Below are 24,541 nucleotides of genomic sequence, written 5' to 3' on the forward strand. Positions count from 1 at the left end.
TCCCAAATGGCACAATTTCATTCTTCTTTATAGCGGAGTAATACTCCATTGTATAAATGTACCACGGTTTCTTAATCCAGTCATCTACTGATGGGCATTTCGGTTGTTTCCAAGTCTTGGCTATTGTGAATAGCACTGCAATAAACATAGGGGTACATATATTTTTTCAAATTCGCGTCTTGGGTTTCTCTGGTTAAGAGTGCGAGCTCTGAGCAACAGGGTTGCCGGTTTGACTCCCAGCCCGAGCTGAGCTGCCACTGAGCTGCCAACAGGTGGCAGGATGACTCACCAAAAAAAAAAAAAAAACTACTTGACTTGGAGCTGGTGGGTCCTGGAAAAACACACTGTTCCCCAATTAAAAAAAAAAAAAAAAAAAGTGGGCCAGCCGAGTGGCTCAGCTGATTAGACAGAGCTATTTATTTGGACATGCATTCCATAGCGTGCCCGGCTTGGTGCTGGATGATGGTGACACAGAGCAGGAGAGCAAACGGACACTCTCACTGGTGCTCATAACCTGGTGTGAAAGTGACACTGATAAGTATTAAGGCATTACAATTGGGGTGAATGTTAAGCAGGAAAAGTAACTGTAATGTGGGGTTACTGACAGAGGGAGGGGTCTATAATATTTAGACTAGCAGGTTAAGAACAGCTCCTGTGAAGATGTCAGATTTTCACTGAGAACTAAAGGGTGAAGAATAAGGCAGAATGTTCCAGTCAGAGGCAACAGTGCATTTCAAGGCCCTGGAGTGGAAGAACTGAGAGAAGGCCAGTTTGACCAGTGAGGCAGGAGGGGCAAGTGAGGAGAGGAGGCTGGAGATGGTGCAGAACCTGGTAGACCCCTTAATGATATTGGTCTTTGTCACAAGACTTGGAGAAGTCATAAGAACATCAAGCTGGCTGATTTGGTTAGCTTTGCATTCTTAAATAATCACTTTGATGTTTAGAAAAGAATGGGTAATAGTGAGGCCGCTAGGGAAGCAGGCACAGCATGAAGTGGCCTCACTCGCAGTTACTGAGGTGTGAGATGATGGTGGCTCAGGCTAGAGTCACGTGTGGAGATGGAAAAACATGGGTGGATGCTTTGCGTGTTCTGGAGCCATACTCTAAGGACTTGACTGTGGGAGCTGGAGTCCCAGTGAAGGACGGGGTGGAAATGAGCCAGCACAGGGTGCTCACTCCAGAGGAGAGAGGAAAACAGGATCACAGAAAGAGGAGGCAACAACAGCCTAGGAGGGCTTGCTCTCGTCACAGTGAAGGCTAGGGCGATCTTTAAAGCACAAAAGAACCCATGCAAAGGGCTAGAGGTACTGGAATGGAAATGGTGCTTATAGGAAGGAATCGCTTGAGGGGGGAGGCTGACTTCAAAGACAGAGGATTTTACCAGGAAGTAGAGTTCTTTTACCTCTGGGACTAATTGGAAGACGGAAAGAGATCTGACATCAGGAGTCCTGAGGTCTAGACTGGTCAGCCACCAACTAGCCACGTGAGTTCAGCCAAAGCACTTATGCTCTGAAGCCCAGTCTTGACCTCTAGGAAATGAAAGGGTTGGCCCAATGGCTATTTCAGGGTGACCTTAACAGAGGCCGAGGGGTCCTGGGAGCCACCTGCAGGGCTACTGCAGAAGGAGACCACTTCCACCCTTTTTACATATTGGCCCCATGTGAGATTTCATAGAAAGAAAGCATTCTGTAACTTGATAAATGCAAACCACAGATCCAGGTGGTACCTAACAGTTCCTCCCAGCTCTCAAAGCCCACAGTTCTGTAAAGACTATGAATCAGACACAGGCTCTGATTGGAGTCATACCAAATAACCTATCACCTCATCACAGAAAGTGAGGCTAGGGATCCTAGGAGCATGAAGGACAGCACAGGAGATTCAGACGAGTGAGTCACCAGGAGGTCACAGATTGCTGAGCCATGCTAAAACCGCAGTGGAGGCTGACATCGTAAATGTGGAGTCAGCCTGCAGAATAACTCGGCATATTTTTTGGCAGGCTCTGTAGCCTGGAAGCACTGAAAACATACAGTGGTTCGAACCAGGGTGGTAATTTGCCAAGCAGGCCCAGCAGAAGGCCCAGGCTGTGTGGGAGTCTGTGTGGTGTGGAGGGCAACACAGACACGATGGTGGTCCACACTGAGAGCTTGAAGTCAAGCCTGACATTAGCCTGGGAGCTCGGGGAGATTGAGTGACTGGGCAGGCCCAGCACTGGCAAAGACGGGCACAGTGAGAGAGCAGGGGGACAATAGAGAAGGAGACTCTGGCCAGAGAGGTGGAGCAGCTGAGGTCAGTGCCTAGCACCTGCAATGACAAGGTCCAGAGTTTGATCGTTCTCGTAATGACAGCTGTGGGGGTGTTGCAGTTGTGGAATCAAGGTTGAGCCAGACATGTGTCAACCTGGATGGTGACTACAGTGCTATCTGATTTATGTTAAAGAGAAGTTGGGATGTTCGGGGAAATACTGTTTCACATGGCAGGTAATAAACATGGTGCTCATTAGGAAGGGCAGAGAAGCTGAAAATATAAATAGCTCCCAAGAAGTTCAAATATTTGTCAAATAATAACAAATGCAATTGAGTAACTAAACAAAACAAAAAGAGTTTTGGGTTTGTCTCTAATTTGGAACCTTAATATCAACAAAGAAAATCATGTTTTCCTAGAAGTTTTGTCTTGGAGGCCTGGGCAGAGAAAGCATCTTGGAGTGGATGAACTCTAGGTACAACCCAGTAGGACTGTTCTGCTGGTCTTGTGTGTTAGATGCTAACTTTCTCCACCTGCCTGCTCTTTAAGAACCCCTTAAACACTAGATAGAGTTTATAGAATAGAATAGAATACAATACAATACAATACAATAGAAGGTAAAAGGCTGCTGAGAATGGGGTCCTTCTTTTTTATGAAGTGGGATCCTACTGTTGACCCCCACCTATACTGAGGAAATGGAGGACATTTAAGCTTTACAAGAGTTGTAACCTCCGCTTTCCAAGGGCTGGGGTTTTCCTTTGTCTCCAGACACATGCCACTTAAGCAATAATACTCTCTTCCCTTCTCAAGTTGGGGCATCTAAGTAATATGGTACTTTAAAAGGGATGAATGTTTTGGACCCAGAAAGCCTAACATTAAGCTGACAATTTCCTGAGAACAGCAACAACAACAACAAAAAATTAGTCTTCAAGTGTAGTGTCCAGGGTTATATTGGGTTGTCAGAAAAGTCATGACGTATTTTTTCTATGTTTTTCGTTGCAAAAATGCATCATTGACTTTTCCGACAACCCAATACATCAGGACTTGTAACTAAGTGGAAAAGAAAGTCCTGCTCCATTTCCTCCTCTTCAGAATGTGCCAGAATGCCAAGTAAGGACCCATGGCATTGACCATGCTTGAACTCAGGCATGGTCCTCATTTCAAACAGCCCCACTTAACGTGATGCTCCCCTGTGCCTGCATCCCAGAGTAATTTCCTTGGGAGATATGCACACCCAGATTTTGGCTTCCCCATGTGGGAGCTTTTAAGAACCCACTTTTGCTTATGACTCACTTGGACTGAGAGAGCCTTACGGGGAAGGGCCTGTGGTTTGCACTGACAGGCACCTCAGAGAGGGTCGCTGAGCCATTTCTGAGAGCAGGCTTGGGCCCAGGCCAGGCTCTATAGACAGAGTCACAAGACCAAAGATCATGTTTGTTTACACTGGCTTATATTTACAACAAGGAGAGTCAACTGCCCAAAAGCAAGCCTAGGGAATACCCTGAAGGTGCCCGGCTCAGTACAGCCCTGCTGGAGAATAGAGCACCCCGATTCCCCATCCCCCATTTAGCACCTGGAAAACATTTGTTTCCCCCATTAAGCTGTGGCTTTAAATAAAAATGCAGCCCTTGGCTCCTGGTCCCCCTCCCACACACTTTGTTAACATGTGATTAAGCCCTCCAGCCCTAGCAGGCAGTCTTCGGAGGCGGGAAGAGGTTATTAGCTAACGGTTCAGAGCAGTAAAGGCACTTGGCTCAGATTCTCAGTGCCCCAGAGATATAATTATCTCATGCTCGATGGCTTTGCCACCTGTCACATCTTCTGGTTTAATTTTTTTAATAAAAAATAATGAGAGCAGTTGTTTTCTTGCTGTATGACAGAGCTCGCTTTGTGCTAAGCTGGCACAACACGGGCTTGCAGCAGTCAACCCCCAACTCCCCACTCCTGTCCTGTCTCTGCATCTCTCTGCCTCTCTAATGCAGTCTCCATCCCTGTCTCACCTCAAACTTACATTCTGCATCTTTCCACATGTCCATCTGAGCATGGCCGCTCCACCTACAATGTCTCCAGTGTTTGCTCCGTCAGTGCCAAAGCCTTTCTGACACATTGCCTTCAATTTTGTCTCAACATTATCTCCCTCTCCCCCTGCTCCCTGCTCTCTCTCTCCACCTATCTTCTGCCCTCCTTCTGCCCGCCTTCCCTCCATCCCTCCCCCTTCTCCCAGCCTGCCCCTGTCCAGCCTTCCCTGCCCTCTCCTATATGAGCCAGGGAGTGTCAGGGTCTCCTTGAAGTTTCTGCCTTTCAATGGACCCCGCTGCCATATGATGACCCTTCAAGTCAGCCATGAACACACCTGCCCTGTGCTTCTGTCCCAAGGTCCCCTGGGTCTTCAAGCCTACACGTGCCTGTCAGCATGCTGGCTTTCTCCTCAGGACCCATGACCGTTTCTGTAGGCCCAGTTTGGTGCCCTTGGGTCAGGGCTATAGTAGTGTCTCAGTTTCCAGCTGGCTCCTTCTGCTCATCTTCACTTTATACCTGGCTTTGGCCGTGCTCCTGTTCAGAGAGCAGTGGGATCTATGCCAACATGTTCCTGCCTGTGGCTCTGGCTGGTGAGATCCTCCATCTGCAGGAGAGGCCTTCCTGGCCTCTGTGGCTCTTCCCAAGGTTCAGCATTCCTAACATGCTGCCTAAGCTGACCCCATGGAACCGGCTGGGGGATGCTCTCCATCTCCACATTCAAATGTACAAATGCACCAGGAGATGCTGACAAATAGGGCTCTCTCTCTCTGGGGTTGTTCTACGTCACACCGGTGACATGTCCGTCTAGGGCCCATATGTAGTCAACTGGGGACATCAAACGTCTCTGGCATCGCTGAACATCTCTGATATGGAAGAAAATGTGTCATTTGCTAACATCTCCTTTTTCTCTTCCAGCCACCGGATCTCCAAGTCGAAGTTCAGGTGAGTGAGATCTGTTCTTTCCTTCTGACCGCCAGCTCTATCCCAGCCACCATTGGGGGGATCCCATGGCTGTACCTTCCAGGTGGGCAATAAAGTGAGGGTGATTCTTCAGAGCAGGTAACTGCTCTCTTTTGCATGGCTGTCAGGAAGAGGCTTTGGGGTCGCATCAAGCCAATAATCCAGGGATCGATATTTGTTGAATTAGCTTTGTCCGTGTTTTTGGCAGCACCATCCCCAGGAGGCTGTGAGACCTACTGTGTCTCCCTCTCTTATAAGACGAAGTCCAGTTAAAATAAATATAACATGGACACTTGCTACTATTCTCCACTACTTCCTGTTCATGAGACCCAGTGTGCGTGAACTTTAAGGATTATGGGAAACACAGCATCGCACACTGTCTACTCCAGAACCTTCCTCAGGACTTTCCGCCCCCTCCTGCCTTTCCAGGCTCACCTTCCACACTTCCCTGCACATAACCTTTGTTGCATTTACCAGAATGTTCCCTGTCCCCTCATACACCGAGGCCTCTGCATGGAGTCTTCCTTCTACCTGAATCATCGTGCCCCCATGCCTTCGCCTGGAGAACCTCCAGTATTACCATACCTGTGACATGTTCTGCAAATTCTGCAGGGGACGGTACTCACCTCCCTCTATTCCCACAGTGCTTTGCTCATGCTTCTATCACAGCACTTGCCATACCACACACCGATTATAGGCTCCTTGGCCTGTTTCCTACAGTAGGCTCTGCCTGCCTCAGAGGTGTTACTTCCACAGCCTCTGTCTAGCTAAATGCCTGTCCAGTGGTAAGCTGTTTGTACACGTTGCTGAATGGATACGTGGATGGATATATGGTGTAGGGATGTGAATTTACTCCCACAAAGCTTGTACATGCCAAAAAATATTCGTGGTTTATGTTTCATTACTGATATAATCTTGCTTCCCTAGCCTCACCTACTGTGTAGCAGGAGCATAACTAACACTGAATTTCAGTCCAGCTGAGTAAATGTAGCCCAATGCTGTATTTTAAATAGTCCCTTAAGGTAGAATGTTCAGTCTCTCATATTCCCTCTTCCCAGTTCCTCTCCAGCCTGGAACCTGGATGCATGGGGGCAGGGAACTTCAGAATCCCAAGGAGCCAATAGGGCTTGTGAGGACTGGTCCTGGAAAGCCCCTGAGTCCTCGCATAATCTGAACTGCTCCCTGCTGAGGTGCAGCAGGTCCATCTGGTTTGGGCATCCACCACTGGAATCTCTGCTCCCCCATATTTGCATCTGATCTTGAAATCTCCACCTGTGTTCCCTGACCCCACCCCCCAAGCTCTGTTTGTCCGCTGACGTTAGCACCTCTACACCTCATGTGAGCGCACAGATACTTCCAGGCCCCTCACATCCCATGAACGAACCATGGGGACCTGGGGCACTAAGCAGGCTCACCCACCTACCTGCCTTCCCCACTGTCTCTGAGCCAGCCTGGACAAACTCTAAGCCGAAGAGGGACATTCTCCCAGGGACCTGCAGATCCTATACTACACCCAGTAGAGGCTACTGACTAGCCCCAACTTCTCCAAGCCTCCCCAGGACTATCTGGGTCCTTCTAAAGCAACCCTGTAAGCTACTGAGGCTGGACACCAAGGACCCTGTTGTCTGACTCCTCCTCTACTTTTGACACCTTCTTTCTCTCATATTCCAAGAAAACTGAAAAATGCAGGCTTTTCTCCCCTTCCTCTTTCTCTCAAGCCAAGACCTCCTTTACATAACAAATCTGGGGTCCAGTCTACCAGGCCTGGCTCTTAGTACATGAAAGAGAGTTCAAGAAATGTAAAAGGCCTTTCTTACAATAAGGAATTTTGCAACATTTGGGGCTCGCTGTTCAGAATAGGATTTAAACAATTATGGAACAAATGATTCAGAAAGTCTCCTACAGCTTGAAGGGATTAATCAGATAACCTGTTAGAGTTTCCAGATCTCGACTTAACCGAGTTCTGAAGTGGACCCCACGGGGTTCTAAAATTTTGGAGGACCATCTCGCCCCATATTCAGTGAAATGTGTCTCCAATGTTCCCTTTACTTCTGCCATCCCATCAGCAATAAGACACATACCCGAATTTGCCCCAATTGCTAACCGTCCATTTTTAAGTTACTTAGGTATCAAATAATTAAATTTAATGATTTTCTGTGGTGCTTGTTTTCAGTTCTGCTAAAGAAAAGATAGAGTCTTACAATAGCCACTAAAAAGACTCTGACGTGTCTACCATTTGATATTGTCTACCCTTCTAGATGCCTGTCAAAAATTACATGCCAAGCAAACTTTTTAGGAGCACTGCCCTCTCCTCATACCCACCCTGATCCCTGGGACACAAAATGCCTGCAACTTTCAAGCCTTGTCTTCAACAAGGACTGACTAAATCTGCGTAGAGTTTGTCTCGGCTGCTCTACCAACCTTTCAGCAAACATTTCTACCATGTGAGATGGACTGCACTAAGTACTGTGGGTCTGTGACAAAGTGCCAGGCACTGAGTTGCCTCTGGGAACCTTGGCTGAGCCTCCATGATTGGAGAGGATGCTCTTTGATGTACTCCATGGAACCTCTGCTAAGCCCACCTGGGCAGTAAGCCCACCTGGGCACTAGGCGTGTTTGCTTAGTGATCTGTATCACCCCATGAGTTTTATGCAGACAAAGACTGTCTCATGTTAATGTTGAATATCTAGCACCTAGCCCATGGTAGGTGTTTAGTAAATATTTCTTAAATGAGTAATGCAGACAATAGTGTAACAGGAGTTCTGAGCCTGGGAAGACTAGAAAAGTTCACCACAGAGAAGCTGGGATGGACAAGACATAGAAGGGGGAGAGGCTGAGAGTTGAGGGGACAGTCCATGTAGATGGAAAGGCAAGAGCAGGGACCAGTATTGGGAAGAGGTAAGGGGGATCCGGGATGATTGAGCAGAAATCTCCCATGGGAATGCAACGATGCAGATGTTTGAAGAAGTAGATTACACACCTTCATATCCATTTTTCTCTTATGTCTACATACGGGAAGTTCTATTTCTAGAGTAAATGACTTTTCCAGCTAGTGTGTAGGGAACATGAGTAGCAGGCACATTTCTCCTCCCTATTTTATCATTTAATTTCTATATCCTCCATGCATATGTAAACACAAATAAATTTACACATTCTAATAAACCATTACCTTTATTATACAGTAGGAAGCGTTGCCAGGAAACCAGTTGTCAAGCAAAGCTATATTTTAAGGAGTGGGAGGTATATAATTATCTTTAAATACTTTCTCTGGGTAGTAATTAGCCCCACCCCCACCCCAGCCCCAATCTGTGTGACTCTACTGAATGGCTATGCACAGGAACAGCAAACTCAGCAAATACTACCTATGATAGCCACTCCTTCAGGGTTCCAGCAGAGCAGTTCCAGAACCATGGGACACACCTGACCACGTGGCACCCTGCAGCCACTACACTGAACGTGGGGAAAGAGTAGCTAAATCAAGTTTTCTGCATTAAACTGATTCCAAGTCAGCTCCTCCATACTGTAAAAGAATGCAGACTTGATTCCTTTGGACTTTGAATAACAAGTATCAGTGATTTCTGTAACGTGAGATTGTATCTATTTAAAACATATTCTTTGAAACTACAATGTAAGCTATTTAAGATCAGATATGAGTTTGTCCTGAAAATTCATTTTTAAGGGAAAAAAAATGTGTTACCAAGTTTCTCTACAATATTACTAACCACAATAACAGGAAAGAAGCAGAGCCATGTCTGGGGGGAGATAAGACACTTCAGTACCGAGGTCTGGCCACCTCCTGAGGTCGTGCCCACTAAGACCCCTTGTCCCCTTCCTTTGCCCCTCCCTTCACTCTCCCTGTCCTTACTCTTACCCAGTATGTCTGGAGGATGTCAGTTTCCCCAAGTGCATTTGGAAACCATGATTTTACGACCCTGAGGCATTTCTTGTCTGTGTAGTGAATTTCCCCCAAGTAGCAGATAAGAAGTGTCCCCTACAAAGGCGTGGTGCCCACTCACTGAAGAGGGCATTCCAGCACCCGACCACAGTGATGGAGGGTCAGAAGTGAATACTACCCAATGAAACTTCTCTTCTCTCCCTGTTCTGTAACCCAAAAACTAAGTGCTCCCTGCAGTTCTGAGGAAACCGTACCCTCCATAGATATGCTCCTCACTTTTCTAATCTCATTACAGATGTTAACAAAGGTTTGATAACAGGATTTTCCACTGACAGTAGGTAAAAAAAATGAGAGTAGAAACACAGATGAAGTCAAGCTATCCCAACAGGCAGTTTGGAGTGGGTGAAGGGATCTGTCACAGCAGAGGCCTACCTCCCTGGAAACCTAGAGTACAGATATGAATACAGATTTGCATGGACAATTGCTCCAAGATTCTGCTTTGTTTCTACCCCCCACACACACTTCTTTATTACCCCAACCTTCTTTATTTCTCCCCTGTGTTCACCTACCTGGTGGGTCCCTTGTATGAACTGCCAGCATGTCAAATGCATTTCCTGAGCTGAGCACCCCACCTTTCTCCTCAGTGGGACCCCTCTGCCCAGAGCACTATCTCTCCTTGTCTGTACCTCCATTGGTTGGAGGTGCCATCTCCCACACCACCCCAGCTAGAAATTTGGGCTGCCCCTTCCATACCTTTCTCTCTTACCCAAGGCCACAGTCAGGCTCAAAGGCCTAGTGATTTTGCCTCCAAAATTGGTGTCAACTCAGTGTCCTCTTCTCCACGCATAAAGCTACTGTCTTCATCATCTCCAGCCTGGATGGCTGAAAAAGTATTCTTCACACTGTTCCTGATATAGAAGTTGACAGAGTGGTGGTTTTTATTGTTTGTTTGGCTTTCTCAGACCAAATCCCATCGTGCCATCCTCCCTCTCGAAATCCTCAGGGAGGCCTCTGCCTCTCCCTCCCAAGCACCCCTCCAGCTTCCCTTTCCTTCTCTCCTTTGCACAGTATCAACATTTTTTAAAAGTTTGGTCAATGGAGTTACCAAATATAGCTACATATTTTCTTGTATCATGAGGATGAAATCAGAGATAAGCTTTAAACCCCTCCACCATAGAATTATAAAATGTAACTGTTTCTTTGGGATCATCTAATAATGGTTCTCAGCCATGGTTACATATTAGAACTACCAGGGAAACTTTAAAAAATAGCAGTGGGTTTTTGTGTTTTTGTTTTGGGGATTTTTTGTTTGTTTGTTTGCTGTTTTTTATGTTTGTTCATTTTTTTGTTTTTGTTTTGTTTTGTATTTTAAAAATACCCAGTCCCTAGAAAATCAGATTTAATTAGTTTAGGCTTAGGACCTAGGTATTGGTCGGGGGTTTTTTGGTTATGTTTTTAAGCTTTCCCAAGTAATGCTATGTGCAGCCAGGTTTGAGACTCACAGACAGAAGTCCCTAACCAAGAGACCATGGGACCCTTATATGGACGATGGCTGAGCTTCATAGGGCCATGTGCTGCCTGAGCTTGTATGTAGAGGTGTGCTTGTGTAGGGGTGCCCCATTTTTCTGAACAAGGGATCTAAACATCAGATTCTCAAAAGACTCTGAAACTCCAAAAAAGCAGAGAACCTCTGATCCAGGTTTGGCCGTACACTTTAAAGGTGAGACATCATAGAATAAGGGCGAGAGACAGGCTGGGAGAAAACCGGGGCTGGCTCTGCCACTGTGCAGTACTGGTTAGGGACTTAACGGCCATGGCCCTTAGCTTTCTCCTCCTCAAAATCAGGAAAATGCCTCCTTGCAGAGCTATTTAAAGAATTAAGGAGAAAGCATGAGAAGTGCCTAATTATGGTATCGAGCCTACATGAGGTCTCATTAAGGGTATCCATTACTAGTCCTAATACTACCATCATTACTAATAATACTCCTAATGCTTGCAGTCCAATACTAATAATGCCATTAGTATAAAATAAAAATATTTCCCATTTTTTGAGTACCTTCAACTTTATGCTACAGATTATATGGTATTCCATCAATCCAGCAAAAACTCTGTGAGTTTGGCCCTTTTCCCATTTCCCGTAAGAGAACCGAAGCTTAGAGAGGAGCAGAGACATACCCAGGGCCACACAGTTAAGTGGTAGCACCCAGTTAACATAAGGAAAACTTGCCTCCTTGCTACCAGGTTGCGCTGATCTAGGGAGGCCACCCACGTTAGTTAAGAAGCCAAAGAAAGCCACCGTGGTGCCTTTCGGATTGCAAGGAACCTGACTTTCACAGCTGCCTCTTTCCCACCCTTCTCTCCCGCCCTCTTTCCAGCCGCTACTGGCGCCGGTGGAATCGGTTCTGCAGGAGGAAGTGTCGCGCCGCAGTCAAGTCCAATGTCTTCTACTGGCTGGTGATTTTCCTGGTGTTCCTCAACACGCTCACCATTGCCTCAGAGCACTACAACCAGCCCCACTGGCTCACAGAAGTCCAAGGTGAGAAGCAGCCCCTGGCGCAATCCTGGGTACTCCAGCCACCTCAGCCTCGAATCCCAGGGAAGAGACAGCCACAAGCAGAAGGTGGATGGGAAAGCAGCCAGTGGCCACAGCTATTGGCAGGCGCCATGCCGGGGACACCAAGGGCCTGGCAACCCACAAGCCCCACAATAAAATGCACAACCTTGTTATAAACAGACGTGGCTCCTGGCTGGGTCCACACCATCTGCCTGTCCCAGTGGTCACTGTTGGGCCCAGGTGACAAGGATACATGCTGCTGCTTGTTTGGCTATCTCACATCCTTGGCTGCCAGCTTCCCAGAATGGATTTTCAACTCTTCAGGCTTTCTGATTGCCTCCAGCTATGTCTGGAGGTAAGTCCAGGTGGGCTTGCCGAATATGTGAGGATGAGTTAAGCAAACAGTCAGGGAGAGGACAGTAGTGGCCTGAGCACAGGGAGCTGTCCCTGATGGGTGTTCAGTGCCCATGCCCTTCCCTGTACCCCTAGCAGAGGACCTTACAGCCAGCACCTCAGCACCACTCCCAGGGAGTCAGGCAGGCCCAGGGGCTGCATCCCAGAGCCCGGGGCAGTAGCCAGGCTTCTGTGCAGCAGGAAGATTGCATGGCCTGTCTTCATCTCTTGGCTGAATGGTTCCGGCTGATTACTGATCTGTCTGGACTTAGCTTCTTATCTCCGATAATTGGGCCTGATGACAGTAATACCTACTCACAGAGCTGCCCGGAGAAGTAGAGAAAATGAGACATGCAAAGCGTTTGATGTGTGGTCCATACAGTAGTCCCCCCATTCACAGTTTCACTCTCCAAGGTTTCTGTTACCTGTGGTCAACCGTGGTCTGAAAAGATTAAGTGGCAAATTGCAGAAATAAACAATTCATAAGTTTTAAAACTGCATGCCACTCTGAGTAGTGTGGTGAAACCTCACACCCTCCCACCCCATCCTGCCGGGACATGACTCCTCCCTTTGTCCAGTGTCTCCATGCTCTATCCGCTCCCTGACCATTAGTCTCTTGATTACCGGACGGACTGTTACAGTATCTCAGTACTTGTGCTCAAATCACCCTAATTTTATTAATAATGGCCCCAAATCGCAGGAGTAGTGATGCTGGCAATTCAGATATGCCAGATGGGAATCATAAAGTGTTTCCTTTAAGTGAAAAGGTGAGTAAAGTACAATAAGTTATTTTGAGAGAGAGAGACAGACAGAGAGAGAGAGAAGGACCACTTTCACATATATGGTTATAATTGTTCTCTTTTATTAGTTATTGTTGTCAATATCTTACTGTGCTTTATTTATAAATCAAACTTTATCATAGATGTGTATATATTGGAAGAAACATAATATACATAGAGCTCATCAGTACTATCCAACTATCTAAGTTTTCAGGCCTCCATTGGGGTTCTGGAACATATTCCCCATGGATAAGGGGAGACTGCTATACTTGATAAATATTTATTGTGATTTTAACCCCAAGCCCCTTTCCAGTCGATTTGGCCCTCATTGCTCTGTTCTGGTGGCAGTGGATAGTAGAGGTGTGCTGGCTGGGAATGAAGCACTGGGGTTTTTCCTGGTGGTGAAAATTACTGTGCTTTCTTTCTCCTCTGCCCTTCCTCTCTCCTCCCACCTGTGTGGGTCCCACCCCCACTCCTGGCCCTCCCAGACACGGCCAACAAGGCACTACTGGCGCTCTTCACTGCGGAGATGCTGTTGAAGATGTACAGCCTGGGCCTGCAGGCCTACTTCGTGTCCCTCTTCAACCGCTTCGATTGCTTCATCGTGTGTGGGGGCATCCTGGAGACCATCCTGGTGGAGACCAAGATCATGTCGCCCTTGGGTATCTCTGTGCTGAGATGTGTCCGGCTACTGAGGATATTTAAAATCACAAGGTATTTATTTCCCCTTGGACACAGGACTCGGAGAAGTTCTTCTAAATGGCGGGGAGGCGGAAAGGCCTGGGTGGGGAGTAGCTGCTGTTTCTAGATGGCTCATATACAATGGAGTGGAGCTTTCATTTATTTAAGTGGCATATCATTTAAAATCCTTTGGCTGCTAATGCCAGAGACTCAGCTCATTGCTGTAAGTAAATTAGGGATTTGTTGAGTCACATAAAGGAAGTCCAGAGGTGGGCAGCCCAGGTGGCTTCAAGAAGGCATTGGGGACTCAGAGTCCTTCTGTCATTTGCTTGGCCATCCTTAGGCCTGCCTTCTACCCCAAGGTCACAAGGTGGCTCCTAGAGGTTGAGCCATCATGTTCAAATTCGAGGCAGGAAGAAGTAAAGGGGGGCAGGGGAAGCAAAGAGGACACCCATGCCACTGAGACAGCCCCTTGCAGAGCTCCTCCGGAAACTCACCAAAAGCTTTGTGCTCACGGCCACCCCAGCTGTGAGACAGAGGTGGCCTTTAGCTGGGTGTGTGCTGCCACCAATGCAGTCAGGATTCCCTAACTGAAGAAGGCTGATGCCATGGATGGCTTTCACCCCTCCTTCCACACATTCCCCCTCTCCATCTGTCCATCCTCCCACCCAAAGACTAGTCTTCCTGACTCTCCAGGTCAAGCCGTCATTCTCACATACAGGAGAAGCAGGGGTCGGGGAGTGGGAAGCGTGCTTTAGGACAATAATTGTCAACTGTGTTGTTACCCATTTTGGATGATGCAATCAGCTTGTTGGATTACAATCATCATATATATATTTTTTAATTTTATTGAGGAACAGCCACGGTCATTGGTTACACATTGCTTTCATGCTACAATGGCATAGTTGACTCATTTAAGGAGGGCGCAGCTCACAGTGGCCCATGCAGGGATTGAACTGACAACCTTGGTGCTATCAGCACCACACTCTAACCAACTGAGGTAACCAATCATCCCTTACAACCATGATTTTTAAACAGCTTTATTGAGATATAACTCACATACTAATAAATTCACCCCTTTAAAGTGTACAATTCAATTTTTCTATACAGAAGGTGCCCAAAAAAAGTATACACATTTTAAGAAAGAAAAACTGTATTAAAATTGTAATACTCAATATATACTGATAACAAAAGATGAATACAAGTCACGTTTGACTTCTGCAATTAAAAGAGGTGCACAAAGTGGTTACCATCAGCATCCAGACACTTTTGATTTTGGCAAACTACTGCTTGAGCAACGTTGACCAAAGTGTCCACTTGTACACATTTTTTGGCACCCCCAGTATATTCAGTTTTGCAGCCATCACCATAATCTAGTTTTAGAACATTTTCATCACCCCAAAAATAGACCCCATACCCACTCCTCATCCCCAGCCCCCACCTCCCCCACCTTCCTTCCATGTAACAACCAGTGATTTACTTTCTGTCCCTGTAGATTTGACTCTTCTGGACAATTGATCTAAATGAAACCATATAATATATGGTGTTGTGTCCCTGGTTTCTTTCATTTGACATAATGGTTCAAGTTTCCCCCACATTGTAACATGCACTTCATTCCTTTCTATGGCTGATAATATTCCATTGTAGGGATATACATCCCATTTTGTTTATCCATTCATCAGCGGGTGGACATTTGGTTTATTTCTACCTTTGGGTACTGTGAATAATGTAGCTATGAAGCATTGATGTTCAAGTTTTTTTGTGTGGATATATTTATTCATTACTTCTGGATATATACTTAGAGGTAGAATTTCCATGTCATTTGAAACTCGATACTTAAGATTTTGAGGAAACGTCAAATTGTTTCCCAAAGGAACTAGACCATTTTACATTCCCACCAGTAATATGTAAAGCTTCTAATTTTTCCACATTCTCATTTTTAATGAAAGAATGAAATAGAATAGGAAAACAGCAGAAGGCCTCATATGACCATACACATTTTTTCATAGAAAGCTTTGAGATATATATCTGAGTTGCATTATATATTTCTCACTGTGGGGTAAAAACACCTGGAGAGGAGGGGGGTGAAACTATGCCACCAGAGGTGTAAGCCTTCCCTCCTGAAGAATCCCTGCTGTGGGAGGCTGACTGAGGCCAGGAGCACTGAGACCAGGAGCACTGGCTGATTGTGTTGGGAAAGGTGGGGGAGGGTGTCTTTCTTTCAGGGACCTGGGGTTAGCCATCCCCTGCTCAGAGTTCTGAGTATGAGTGAGGGAGTCACCTGGGGCTCATACAGCACCCCCAGGTCTTACTGTTCTCACCACAGTTACTGTTCTCGTCTCAACAGCTACCCCGTGCACACTGGTTCCTGTGTTGTTGTCATGGGTCAAATGGGAAAAGGCATTTAAGTGTTCGATTAAGGATCCGGCACAGGAGACATGCAGCAACTGGAGGATTTATTATTAATCTAAGTATAATTGCCGTTGTTATTAGGAGACTGAAAAAGGAGAAATGAGCTAATGGTGGTATACACATACACACTCTCTTACTTTTATTTGTTTATCCACTACGTACATACTGTGTATCAAGCCCTGCGGGTGGGAATTGGGAACAGGAGAGCGCCCCTGGGGAAGGTTTAATATCAGACAATAGACTCAAAATATATGCAGAATTTAAATCTACAACATTCCAGAGTAACAACCCCCTTCCCTGCCCCGCTCCTCCCCCCCCAAAAAAGAGCTCTTTCTGAATGCCCTGAATATCTTGGCATTACAGAGAATTCCCGATTTAAAATAAAAGTAGTAGAAATGTAATAACAATCATTGTTAACAGGCATCAGTGCTTAATCTGTGCCAGACAGTGTGATTCAAATGCTTACCCGTGTTTGCTCCATTAATACTGACAATTACCTGTAAGAGAGGATGAGGGCAGTCTACTATTATTATTCCCATTTTGCAGATGAGAAAACTGGGCTTAGAGAGTTAAGTCACTGGCCCAAGGCCACACAAACTGCTCAGGAGCAAAGCTGGGAATGAAAGGCAAGCCTGTCTGCCTGACTTCAGGTCTGACCTCAGGTTCTGTGCAGCCCCTGACCATGAACTGCAGAGGTGACGGCTAAACTGCCTTGTTGTCTATGTCCCTTAGACAGGACTTCAGGGATTTCTAGCATACAGATTCTTGCTGTTAGATAATTGCTGATTCTGCTTTCTCCTCCTGGGGTCTGGTAAAAGCTAGTTTTAATTTGGAATTTCTAGTGCCTCTTAAATAATTCTCAACAGTTCATGTGTTTGGGTTTTGTTTTTGTTTGTTTTTTTAATTCCTATAGAAAAGAATTTTTGCTCCTAGATATCATCATAGCATCTTAAAGAGATTTAACATTCTATTTTTAACCAACTTATCTATTTCTAATCTGAAACTATTGCCAAGAAATTAATTTTTTAAATCTGTCTTTATCAGAGAGCTTCCCATAGTCCCTCTGCGAGAAAGATGAGCATTATTTTCAGATCTCTACAAGCTCTATAAACAGAATAATTTCATTATCTCATTGGAAGGACTTTGGCTAAGGCCACGATCTCCCCGTTTTCCAGCCTCCAAACCCTCTTAGGGTTTTTGGAAAACAACAGAAAGGCTAACTGTGCCAGGGAATCCCATGCTCCCACTGAACCTTGTCTCTAGTAAACTCTAGAGACCAAGAAAATGCCTAAAATATGGGCTAGGAGTGGACATTAGGGTCCCTGGAGACGGATCATCTGTGCATGAGCCCGCCATCAAACAAGTGAATTTCTCCCTCTTCTTTTAAAATCTCTGAGAGAATAATTTGTGATGTCTCACTGCTATTTTTTACAGTGTATTCTGAACCAGTGATTGTGATTCTCAAACTTTTTTGAACTTATTAAGGATCCCACCACTAGAGAATGTGACCAGCAGCTCCTGGAGAGTTCTGTGCTGGAGGTCTGATGACCTGCCTCACTTTGAGAAACACTGGCCTAATTCTCTGCTGCTATCCTTTGTCCACTTTCTTACCTAAAAAGTTGTATATTCTCAAGATGTATATTCTTACGTCTTGATTCTTACATTTCCACTCTCTTCATGGTTAGCCCCTAACCATGTTAAGATTGTACTTTTGATGGTTCTTGACTGAGAATACATATAATGATAAAGATCTATAAATTCAGCAGTTTTTAAACTTATGTGAATTTTATTAATGCATATACACCTGTATACATTTGAAAGGTGGTAATGTAAATTCAAAACAGGCTATTTATTTAAAGTGTTCTAATGCTTGGTGTATGCACAGATTCGTGGATTCCATACTATCATTGCAAGCTGCCCTTCCCACACCCAGGGCCTGTGGTCTAAGAGTTGGGAACACTGATCTAGACTCATGGTTCTCAACCATGATGTCATGACACAACAGTATGTCCAGAGCAGTCGAACAGTGTTTAGCAGGTAATTTGCTATAGCTAAGAGCTAAAAATACCAAAATTTGTGAATGTTTTTTTTAAAAATAAATACAAGTAAATTCAATATTGTTCTTGTAGCACCCTCCCCCTTGGTCACATGCCTTCCCAAATGCTTTTATAAATGGGCAAGGACAGGGAGGACTTACAAGGCACCCATGCTGCCTGAACAGTGTCTTTAGTACATGATGAATACGAATATAGCATATGATGAAAATGATTACTATTAGCGTGCTTGCATTTTTTGTGTGTTTTGTGGAAATATGAGAATGCCTTAGGAAGCATACTGTGTTTATGAGTATCATCCAACCTATGGGCCTTATAAAAACATTTTTTTAACTAGACTGTAAGTCAATTGATTATTGAGTATTCATAGTACTGTGAGTGGGAGGTCCAGGACAGGAAAGAATAGGGAAGACAACATTCCAACCTCAGCAAGAGCAGAGAGGCATGCATGTGCTCAAAATCTTTGTCATCTCTGGGTAAATTACCCATGACAGTGGGCCTTACAGCCACCTGATGGATTGGGCTCTCTCTCCTGCCTTGAAGCTTTATGAGGATCTAAATGTTGCTGAGTTTCGATATCTAGTTTGTTTACTCTCTGTCAGCCCAGCCTGACACATGGGCAGGAAGAAGAGCTTCAGTTAGATTAAATATGGATACGATTCCAATGGACTAATTGCATCTCCTTTTTTATATAATTGGTTTTTAAGTGCACCAAAATCCCTCCAGCCCTTGCTGTTTTCCATCTTAAACCTTAAATCCCTTTCTTTTTCCTACTGTTTCTCCCCTGTGGCTCCCTTCCCAAGCCCTGAAATGTGAACGTGAGCCAACTCAGCACAGGCAGATCTACTGGTGAATCGTGACCACATATTGGGCTCATCAGCACCCCAAAGTGAGAGCCTTTTTCAGATCCTCCAGGATCTAAATGTCTGCATTTCCCTGCCAGCCTGCGGGCACATGCATCAGGTCCAACCCCACCCTGCCCCCACCTCTCCACAACTTTCAAGCCCCCACTCTTCTCAGGGAGCACAGAGGCTCGGTGCTAATTAAGGGTCATTATTATAAAGGTGTATCTGGCATCTGCCCAGTTCCCAGGCCAGAGTCTATGGAGAAGGCAGCTCAGACTCAAGAGCCTGCACGCTGGCTGTCGTGAAGGGTGGTCATTGTCTGGGAGGGTGACTGGGATCACCTCCTGGGGATTACGAAGGCACAGGTGAGGATGATGTGAATGTGCTCCATCTACAACTCTGACACACCTGGTACCAGGGCTTACTAGGGGGACACTGAGTTATCCAGAAGCTCAGGGGAGTGCCCTCCTAAGGCAAACCCAAGGTCAAGGGCAGACAGCCTTGCCAGCTTTGCCTGGTCACACTCCCCAATGCAGGCTCTGTCTTTTGTGTGACTGAGGCCTCTAAAGCAAACAGGGAATGCAAGACCTTTGAAATTGTCATCCAAGTCAGGATTTGACACATAAAATGTACCTCCCCCCGCAATTGAGGGGCAGGGGCAGGTTTCAGCCAGAACTAAACTGGTAGATTTGGCCCCGGGCTCCAGGCTATCCCAGATCTTAACCGTGATAGTCTAGAATTCTCAGTTTTGGTTCCTCCTGGCTCAGCATATGTCCGGTTCAGCCTACTGTCATCCCTCTAGGCTCTATTGTGTCTTACGGGACCAGGGCCCAACTTCACTGAATCGTTGGTCCTTGGACACCCACCTGGACGTCCCTGTGGCTGGTGCAGGGAGGCGAGGGCAGGCTGAGCTTCTCACTGATGAACCTACTGGTTTCCCCAGGTGACCTCATTTCTCCTCCCTCACCTCTCCCACTCCCACCCTTGGGAATAGTGCACAGAAGCCCACATCACATAGATTCACTGCATGAAATTTGCTTTATAAACACTCTACCAACAATAGATCACTGTCACCAACATGAAGAGGGGTTTTTTTACCCTCAGAACAAGAACAGTTGGGACAGGTATAAATTTAGTTATGACCCTGTCTGGAACAGAGGGGTAGGGTGGAGGGAGCATTCGCAAAGCTCTCAAAGCCATCAGTACTGTTATTGTGGAGATCTTTTATTTATAGCAAGATCACTGTTCTACTCTGTACCCACAATGTAAAGGTCTCAGCCCTGAGCTATTTGAAGCGAAAGGTTCAAAAGCTGAAACTTCCAGTTCAGGCAAGGCTCGGTCCACTTGCTATGGTCGAAGAGAATGGAGATTTCCATAGGACCCAACCCAGGGACAGACTCACAGCAGGACAGGGATGGAGACACAAGTACCCTGAACACATGGTAGCAACTTAAACCAAGGGAGGCAGAGGGGAAGGTAGCAGAAATGAGGCTGGGATCAGCAAGTGAGAGAATTCAAGGAACCAAGAAAGTGATCAGGTCGGAAGCCCTCATATGCACCCGACTCTGAGGAGAAGGCAGTGGGCTGGGTCTGATGGTTGACAGGATGGGCAAGGACACACCTTGATTCAGAGCCACAGGAGGACCAAAAAGAAAAGTTGATCCCAAGGACAACCTTGCAGGTGGAGTGTCTGAGGGTGGAGGCTCAGTCTCTAGAGCTGACTTGTGCTTCGGGAGCTGCGAGTCCTCGAATTCTGGATGTAGATGTTTGTGCATGTGGACACATGTGCATTGTTCTGAAGAGAGGGCACTTAATTTTCCTCAGTTCCTCTGTGAGGTGTAAGACAAATACTTTGTTCTGCAGTTGCTCGCTTTTCTCCAAAGCACTTTCTTTTCTGGAGGGAGGAGGGGGGTGTCTGAGTGTGTGTGTGTGTGTGTGTGTGTGTGTGTGTGTGTGTGTGTTCTATAGTTTTAATCAATTAGGATAAAAGCCCCAGTTTATTGTGACTATGCCACTAACCCTTCTAGTTTACCACCAGCTAATGTTACCACTAATTGTTACCACTACCTGGCATTGCCAGTTATTCAGGCCATAGCGGTAACAATCATCAAGAATCAGACTGACATTAAGAGGCCAGAGTTTGAGGATCTGCAGGGCTGCCAGCCATTTCATTTAAATGGTATTCCATGTCACCCGGCCCAGAGGCTGCCACCTGGCCCCTATGAATCTCATCGATATTAATGATGGTGAGGCCTCCACTCTACCCTGCTGTTAAGCCCAGGCATGCTGACCCCAACCCCAGCCCCTCTCCTCTGAGCCCTCTTATGTCCTTGGCCACACCACCACTTCAGCAACCCTTTGTCTCAGTCTTCAGAGAGCACAGGAAAGCTCTCCGACCACATGCCTTAGGCTCAGCAAGCTGGTACCCTCATGACACCTCAGGCCACGGGAGCAAAAGTCCAGGTGGCAGGTCAGCCATGAGGGGCCCCCACCTGCCCCTGTTGAATGGAAAGCAACAGGGGTTTGGGGGCAAACAGCATGAACAGCCATGATCTCTAGTTGCCTTTACCGCCTCTTACCTGTGTGACTGGTCCAACGCGTAGTGTCTGTTCAGCCAGGTGTTTCTCATGAGGTGGGTGGGCTGGTGGACAAGCCCTAGCTGGTCTCTTAAACAGAAGCTTGCTCATTCCCTCAAGCCTGCAGCCTTTGGTTTGGTGGGAGCTCTTCCCAACAGGAGACACATGTTCATGCACTCTGCTGGAAATCCCACCCCAGGGGTCTCAGAGCCACAGAAACCCTATGTTCTGTAGGGCAAATGGATACATAATGGTTTCTTTCTTTTTGTTTTTTTATACTGAGGTATAATTGACATATAACACTATATTAGATTCAAGTGTACAACATAATGATTCAGTATTTATATATACAGTAGTCCCCCTTAACCATTTGTTTCTGTGGTTTCAGTTACCGGCATTCAACCACAGTCTGAAAATATTAAATGGAAAATTCCAGAAATAAACAATTCATAAGTTTAAATGGCACGCCATTTTGAGTAGTGTAATGAAATCTTATGCTGTCCTGCTCTGTCCAGCCCCGGACGTGAATCATCCCTTTGCCCAGTGTCTCCACGCTGTATCCACTCCCCACCCGTTAGTCACTTAGTTGCCAGCCCAGTTATCAGGTCAACTGCAGTGGTATCACAGTGTTTGTGGTCAAGCCACCCTTATTTTACTTAATAACGGCCCCCAAACTCAAGAATAGTGATGCTGACAATTTGGATACACCCAAGAGAAGCTGTAAAGTGTACTTATGCATAGGGAAGCATAGTATATTTAGAGTTCAGTACTATCTGTAGTTTCAGGGATCTGCCGGGGGAGGGGGCGGGGGTATGGGGGGACTGCTGTATTATGAAATGATACCACAATAAGTATAGTTCACAAATGTCACCACACATAGTTACATTTTTTTCTTGGGATGAGAGGATTTTTAAGATTTTACTCTCTTAGCAACTTGCAAATACGCAACACAGTATTAACTATAGTCACCACGCTGTACATGACATCGCCAGGACTGATTTTTTTTATAACCGAAATGTGTACCCTTTGACCCCCTTCATGCATTTCACCCCCCCCTCCTCACCTACCCCAACCAGCAACCAGCAATCTGTTCTCTTGCTACATAATCATCTGACATGTGGTCTGGCAATGGAACAGTCAGGAATCTCAGAAACTCTACCCATGGGTTTAGGGAAGCTATCGGAAAAGAAATCATGTGGAGGAGATGCAAATAGCCACTCCTCACTACTAGGCAAAGTATGCATATGCGAGAGGTCCCACCACCACTCCACCCTGTTCCCACCACACCACACAGAGAAGCGTCTGTGTAACCCCATATCCCTTTGCCTTTCCCTCCAGTAAGTACAAATGAGTCACGCTTGTAGTAAGATTCAATCATTCATTCAACAAAATATTCACTGTTCTCCTCCTTTGGGCTGGGCACTGTTCTGAACACTAAGGCTGTGAGCAAGCAGATAAAGTCCCTGCTCCCTCAGGCCTCACATCCTGGTGGCGGGGAGAGTGGTGGTCGGAGGACCTCTCTGGCAAGGGGACATTTGAGCAGAGGCCTGCAGGGACTGAAGTAGTGAGCCATGCACAGCTCTGGGGAAGAGTTCTGCAGAGACCAGAGGCAGCAGGGATCAGGGCAGGAGGGACAGTGAGGGGGCCAGTGGGCTGGAGAACGAGGGGCAGGGCGGGAGACGAGCTCCCTGACACATTGGGGGCCGCGGTGGGGGCCAATTCCACAGGAGCCATTAGGCCTTCCATGGGAAGCCTTTTGAGGGCTTAAAGCCGGGCTCAGGCTTGGTGTGACATGTTTTAACAGGGCATCCTGTGACTGTGTCATGGGGTACATAGATGGCATGTGCACTTTCCACTGCATTACATCAGGAAGTGTGTAATATCAGTTGGCGGGCGTTTCTCAGGTTTCTCCCATTAAGGTTCCCTTTCCCTTGTAATTAATAAGTAATCTGTGGATTGATACTTTGAGACTGTATGAATACCTTTCTCCCCAACGACCTCTCACCTACTTGTTTTAGCATCCACAATCTTTACCTGAATTAGTTACTGCTGCAAAAAGTATCATTTATTCACATTATTTATTTGATAATTCTGTAAAGAAAACCCCCCTCCTTTGTTTACATCGGTGGATTTAGATTGTTTTTTTTTGTTTTTTTGTTTTTTGTTTTTTTTAAAGATTTTTATTGGGGAATTGGGGGGATGGGAACAGTGCTGGGGAATTGGGGGAAGGGGAACAGACAAGTTGCTGTCATTTTTGTTCTTCAATCTAGTTGTGAAGGATGTTGCTTCACTGGCCCAAGTTGGCACCGTCATTGTGCTCTTCCCTGGTGAGGCAGATCAGTCGCCAGCTTCTTGGACGGCCACTCACTGCGGCTGCTGGCCGCTCACGCTGGCTGCTGGCTACACACGGTAGCCCATGGCCACACACGGTAGCCCATGGCCACCCACTGCCACAGGGGCTGCAGCCTACGCCGTCGCTGGCGACTCATGGCAGCCCAGCTCCAGATTGAGCTGTTGTTCAGCATCTTATCTGTGGAGGGCAGTGTCACTGGCCCTCATATGTGGGATCCGAACCGGGGCCCTCTGGCATCCCAAGCGAGTTCTTAACCATCGCGCCACTCGGCCGGCCCTAGATTGTTTTTTAATGTGTTGTAATCCATCACTGTTGCTAGAAAAAAGAATGCATGTGTGGTACATTTTAAGCTTTGCACCTGAAGCATGTGTGGTGTGGAGAAAAGCTGGAGGGAACCATGGTCAAAACAGGGCACCCTGTTAGGAGGCAGAAATCCAGAAGAGAGGTGCTGGTGGCTGGGGCTGGGTGAGAGTAGTAGGCAGTGGCCAAATCCAGGCTTCACTTTGAAGATGAAGCCACAGGACATGCTGATGTGGGGTGTGAGAGAGAGGTGCAAAGGATGACTTCAGGATTTGGACTTGAGCCAGAAACTGCTGCTGTCATCTACTAAGATGGGGGAGATGATGGGTGGAGAATTAGGAGTTCTGTCATACTACAAGACCCCTGCTTGACTAAGAGAAGTACAGACTTTCCCAGGACACCCCTGGGGTGGGGTGGCAAGGTGCATGGGCGGGCATGAGAAAAGTTCTCACTTTTGATCAAATGCTCTGCCCCATCCT

General features: G+C 46.4%; 1 protein-coding gene across 31 annotated transcripts in view; it reads left to right on the top strand.

The window, feature by feature from the left end:
• CACNA1C (calcium voltage-gated channel subunit alpha1 C) overlaps positions 1–24,541 on the top strand; it is a 776,856-nt gene that overhangs the window by 642,969 nt on the left and 109,346 nt on the right. For all 31 annotated transcript variants that reach the window (XM_019654082.1, XM_019654049.1, XM_019654052.1 and 28 more), the window contains 3 exons: positions 5,176–5,202; positions 11,491–11,651; positions 13,330–13,555. In XM_019654082.1, the coding sequence (XP_019509627.1) occupies positions 5,176–5,202; positions 11,491–11,651; positions 13,330–13,555 (414 nt within the window). The remainder of the gene's footprint in view (positions 1–5,175; positions 5,203–11,490; positions 11,652–13,329; positions 13,556–24,541) is intronic.

The sequence above is a fragment of the Hipposideros armiger genome, unplaced genomic scaffold, assembly GCF_001890085.2.
Source record: "Hipposideros armiger isolate ML-2016 unplaced genomic scaffold, ASM189008v1 scaffold_213, whole genome shotgun sequence".
Classification (NCBI taxonomy): Eukaryota; Metazoa; Chordata; class Mammalia; order Chiroptera; family Hipposideridae; genus Hipposideros; species Hipposideros armiger.